Source organism: Penaeus chinensis, chromosome 24 (assembly GCF_019202785.1).
Source record: "Penaeus chinensis breed Huanghai No. 1 chromosome 24, ASM1920278v2, whole genome shotgun sequence".
In the NCBI taxonomy this organism is placed as follows: domain Eukaryota; kingdom Metazoa; phylum Arthropoda; class Malacostraca; order Decapoda; family Penaeidae; genus Penaeus; species Penaeus chinensis.
Window position 1 is genome coordinate 15,977,543 of NC_061842.1, and position 5,848 is coordinate 15,983,390.

The 5,848-nt window shown below is 35.5% G+C and overlaps 1 protein-coding gene across 4 annotated transcripts in view; it reads left to right on the top strand.

Annotated features, from left to right (window-relative positions):
• Window positions 1-2,755: 2,755 nt before the first annotated feature.
• The window catches only part of LOC125038158 (palmitoyltransferase ZDHHC22-like), a 16,274-nt gene continuing 13,181 nt past the window's right edge, over window positions 2,756-5,848 (top strand). Inside the window, exon 1 of one of the 4 annotated variants that reach the window (XM_047631508.1) lies at window positions 2,756-2,879. In XM_047631508.1, the coding sequence (XP_047487464.1) occupies window positions 2,822-2,879 (58 nt within the window). In that variant the 5' untranslated portion in view covers window positions 2,756-2,821. The other 3 variants (XM_047631505.1, XM_047631506.1, XM_047631507.1) reach the window with 3 other exon arrangements.

The window sequence follows — 5,848 nt, forward strand, 5'->3', positions numbered from 1 at the left end:
AAATTCGCGAGTGAGAAAAATTGGCGAAAATGCAGTAGGAGGGATGGATTTGTGGGTATTTGGTATTTTTGAGGAGGTTAAAATTCTGTGTTTAGGTTCTGCTTTATTTTCTTGTATATACGATGGCTCGTGTTCCAGTAATTCAACAAAACATTTTGAAGTTTTAAAAGTTCGCGATATTACTTCGGCAGGAATGGACTGAATCAATGGTTCTTTCCCATTTATCAACATAATAACTTAAATTGTTTTTGCTGTCATTTATAATCTACACTATTTCAATTGCCACATTTTTAAAGATTATGATTTTTTAAAATACAAGCTTACACAGAAACGGTAGTGCGCAATTACACAAGCCAATGAAATTAAAAAAGAAAATATGGGAATGTACTCTGCATTTTAAACGCAATTTCACATCGTCATTGTGAAAGAATGTATTTGGGATTTCTTTAATCTAAAAATATAGCATAGACTATCGATGTGAAATTATTATAAAAAGGCCCAATGTCAGCTTGTTTTCATAACAAAATATAGATAGAGTCATTTTCAATACATTAAAATGTATTTTTATTATCTGAATGATTTTCTGGCACATTGATGGTCATGGACTTTCCTCGTGAAGGGCGTGACTGTGAAACCATTGCATGAGTCGCAGCATATAAGTAAATGCAAGTCACTTTCAGGCAGTCCTTAGGCTAAGATGAAAGCAGCAGCTATCAGAAAAAGGACAATGATGTGGTACTAAGAAGTAAACACCCACATGTTTCATATGTTCCGTTACATTACATTACCAATATGTGTGAGAATATTCTGTAAATAGTTAGGTTTGCATGACAAAACACTTCGCAGTGCGCATACTTGTTTAATGAGGTCATTGATACGCAGCAATGTTGACTGTTTATACATTTAACTGGGCTTTTTTTCAGGATTATACAGCAAGAACAGCAAACGGCAGATGATGAACAACGCATACAGGAAACACATTTGAATAACAATCTCACAGCGGGGAAGGCTGTGCCGCAGATAACGATAAGCGAAACATGTTGCGGACACGTTACTTGAAATCGTTTAAACATTATAAGCTGTATTTCAATCTCACCGACTTTGATAGTTTATCATCAGAAAGAGAGGAAAACGAGAATATGTCTTGTGTGTTATTTGTTTGACATTTATTCGAACTATCTATACAAGACAATTTGTTCAAATGATATTTAATCAGTTTAATGCATTCACTTCAAAATATTGTTTGCAACGAAACGAGTGTCTCTGCGATCTACTTCATAAATTTGAACTGTCCCAGCCCTGCTTTTATTTCCAGATTTGTCGTTACACATTTGCTCAAAATGGTCTCCCACAAGTTTGCATTCTTATTTGTTTTATCCGTTGGATTAGTAGTTTATAAAGCCGGTCAAGTAAAAACTGTTTAACACAACATGCCTAAGAAATGATGAATGAGAACTCTGTCAAGAAGCGGCATTTCCTGTAGAAATCATTTTACTATCAGGAACTCTGGGTCTACCAGGATTTTCTTCTTTTTTCATTTATTTGTTATTTACCGATATCGTACCATCTTCATATTACATCTTGGATATATTTTTGTCGTGTCCTCTATTAATCTTATACTAATGTCTATATATATCTATATATGTATATATCGATATACTTTTACATATACATAAACATATACTTATGCATGACATTCATATATGTTTACATATGTGTATGCACATATATAATGTATATATATATATTATTACGTATGTGTATATGTACACACATACGCGTAGTCACACAAACACACACTCACAAGTACACAAACACACACACACACACACACACACACACACACACACACACACACACACACACACACACACACACACACACATATATATATATATATATATATATGCATTTATGTATATATGATATATATACATATATATTCACCCCCTCATCCCCCTCACACACACACACACACACACACACACACACACACACAGACATATATATATATATATATATATATATATATATATATATATGTGTGTGTGTGTGTGTGTGTGTGTGTGTGTGTTGTGTGTGTGTGTGTGTGTATACATATATACGAATATATATAAGTAATATATATATATAATATATATATATATATATGTGTATGTGTGTGTGTGTGTGTGTATGTGTGTGTGTGCGTGCGTGCGTGCGTGCGTGTGTGTATGTGTGTGTGTGTGTGTGTGTGTGTGTGTGTGTGTGTGTGTGTGTGTGTGTGTGTGCATGCATGTGTGTGAATGTGTGTATGTGTGTGTGTATGTGCTATATGCCATTCCACCAAAGACACTTTCAATTTGATAAAAGTCTACCTAAATGAGAGTCGCGTCTCATATATTTTGATCGTTGCTTCACCAACATCTTGTATATTGTGATAGTGATGAAACATTTCCTATTTGTATACAGTATTGCTAGACACATGTTTTACGCCATTCGTTGCACAGAGCATTTGTTAATGAAGTATTGACACGACCGCATAGAGGCTTAGAATTTTAGCGTTCACCAAAATGGAGTAGAAAGCATGCAAAACTAGGTTATTTCTGTTTTGGACAAATGCTAATACATGTAATGTACAATACATTGTATGGTGAAATATTCGTTGATGCCAGAATATAATACATGAAAAGGAAAATTAGCCATGCATGAAATATGAAAGCAAAAGAGGAGAAATTTAATTAAAATGTTTTTATCCATCCTGGCCATTTGTACCGAGGACACGTTAGTACCACACGAGTAGTGCAAGGTAACATCACATAACGCGTTGCTTGTGATCACTATGGCAATTGGTAGCGTTATTCGAGCGCCTGTCACATGTGAACTTGCTGCATTTCAAGGTTAGTGGGCGCTATTTTTAATGATGCCATTTTGATAGACGTTTATTTTCTGAAAGACTTGACTGAACTCTGTAAATGAACAATGTAATTCTCTGAATGAATAAAATAAAACCCATTTATCTCTAATATGACACCATGTTCATTCACAACACGCACCACAACGTGACAGTATGCCTGAAGTTTCGGCAAGTTTTCTCAATTTGTAATATTATCGATGTGCACAACCCTTCTGCAATATCTGATAACAAAGAAAAAAGGAGAAACATTGCCGATTTGTCTTTGTCGTGGGAAAATCCTCGCGGACAATAGAAGCATTTTGAAGATCATAAAAATATCCCCATCAGGTAATTTGGGTGTCCATTATAACAGGAGCGGAGATGAATCAATACGTTCGCTCCTCCCCCGTCACGCACTCCACGCGCACCTGAGATAAGAATCCTTCCTTAAACTGGGGGAAAGCCTCTCAGTTATCCCGGAAACGATGATGCTGACTAATTTTCACGTCGATCACCGAGCTTGTAATAAAAATTAAAAACTGAAGGTTTTAAAATGATACGGTCTACGTTTCGGAAAGAAATGAGAAAACATCTACTCGTCTCAATTATCCCGAAATCAATGATTCTAAATAGTTTCCCGTAAGATCAACAATTTCCTAAAATACATAAGGTTTGAAGGAACCAAAAACTGTTTATCCACGTTTAGAAAGGACAGGGAGAAAATATAGTTCCTCATCTTCCATACATGTAACAAGAACCCTTTACGAGAGCAACATCATTGGGTGAATGGACCGCCTCGCACACCTCTCCAACACCTTCCCTGTTTTGAGTACTGAGCTAAGGCTGCGTGACCGTGAGTGTCTTGCTATACGCGTGTAGGGATTTATATGTGTTTGGCGTGTTGGTAGAGATGGTGAAGATATGGGATATAACAGAAAAAACACCGATAAAGCTTTCTCCCTCAAAAGCTAACCGAGGTATTCTCTCCGAGTGAGTTGCACTTGCAGTCTTTCCCTGCAAGTAAGACTATTTAATCCGTCTCATCTATCCGTACTTGGTTACTGATGATATGCAAGAATTCTCAATCTATTAGCTTTGAATACATATACGTATACATACTGTATATAACAACTCGCCTATTCTATTGCATCGTCAACCCAAAAGTGGTAGAGCTTTGCCGTAGAGTTAGTAATGTAATACCAGTACTTATTTGCAATGGAATGAATAAACTTGCTGTAGATTCCTTGAAACGAGGATGTTAACATTGATCTGTTGCTGTTTTGAAAATTAGTGAGAGCTTTTTCGTAGATTTTCTTGGCAGGTATTAGCTACTACAGCCAAAGGGATGTATGATAAACATAAAACATAATACTAAAGGACTCCTAATATTTGATCAAACTTGAGAGATTTTGAATACAGATAAAAGCTTGTAAGTAAAATTGATCTTCCTTAGGTATTAAGTAAGTTATGTTTATAAATACTGATTGCAAAATTGTTATTAAAAAAGTAGGTTTAAATTCCTATTTTTTAGGGTGAAAAAGCATAGAATAGTCATAGAAATGAAAATTTCTTGATTGAAGCAACTGTTATGTAGTAATGAGTACATTCTGTAAGGCAGACACCTTGGTAGTAGTGTTTGCAGATTATCCTTGAAATAGTTGTTCTTTCCCTTTTACCTTACCCCTTTACTAATATACCATATCAGATAGACTTAGTAAATTCAAGTTGATTTTATATCGCTTGATAGAGATCTCTACTTACGTACATATTATTGGCAGTGAGGGACAACTGGCTCATCTTGAGTCAAATCAGAAAAATGCTCTGCTATTTTTTTACTGTTACTTTTTAGGTAAATCTTGAATCAAAGACTATGTGGAGATAGAGAAAAACAAATGTATTTTCCATTAAAAACTTTATTAAGAAATTTAATCAAAGTCAAAAATCTCTCCTATGTGTATTTGGCAAAATACAGCTTGTAGACTACCCTGTTCAATTTCTGCTAGATAAGGAACCATTCTGAGCTCTATATTGCTAATTATGTGGGAAAGGATTTTGTCTTTTCCTGTAGTCCTGAAGGTGTAGAGACCTTGGTATTAATGCATTTTTATCAATGTTGAGGGTTTAGGTTCAAGAGTTACCTCATTTTATTATCCTTAACTTGATATGATTCAATTTGTTGATATTTAATACATCAATTTGAAATCTAGACCTGTAGTTTTGATTAAACACATTTGATTATTGATTACCATTCATCAGTAATGTCTAACAATTTTTTTTTTTTTTTTTATGTGCATAGTTAATCATACACTGCCCTTATGTTATTACACAGATTATGCTACTATTTGTAAGGAATTTATAAGCTGTTACCACTAATTTTTTCATCAATACAACCATTTGTTACAGTCCTATAAAGGCTCCCTACACCACTTTGCTGAGATTTGATATGATGCTCATAGCTTGAACAAAGGGCATTTTAATATAAATTCATGTACCCGTTTCAGATAATGCAATAGACCTATGAGACAGTTAAACATCTATTTAGCTAACTTAGTCTTTCATAGTTTGTACCACTAGTTATATTTTCTATTTAATCATAAGATAAGTTAATTTTTTTTTTTTGTATGTGTGTGTGTGTGTGTGTGTGCGTGCGTGCGTGCGTGCGTGCGTGCGTGCGTGCGTGCGTGCGTGCGTGCGTGCGTGCGTGCGTGCGTGCGTGCGTGCGTGCGTGCGTGCGTGCGTGCGTGCGTGCGTGCGTGCGTGCGTGCGTGTGTGTGTGTGTGTGTGTAGCTGTGTGTGTGTCTGTGTCTGTGGCTGTGTCTGTGTGAGTGTCTATGTTTATGTGCATGCATGTTCACGTGGGTAAGTTTGTGTGTGTGTGTGTGTGTGTGTGTGTGTGTACGCGTACCAAGTTTATAAAACTTTTCAGAAGTTGGCACTGTTCATTATGTTTTTTTAAATTTTTTTAAATCTTTT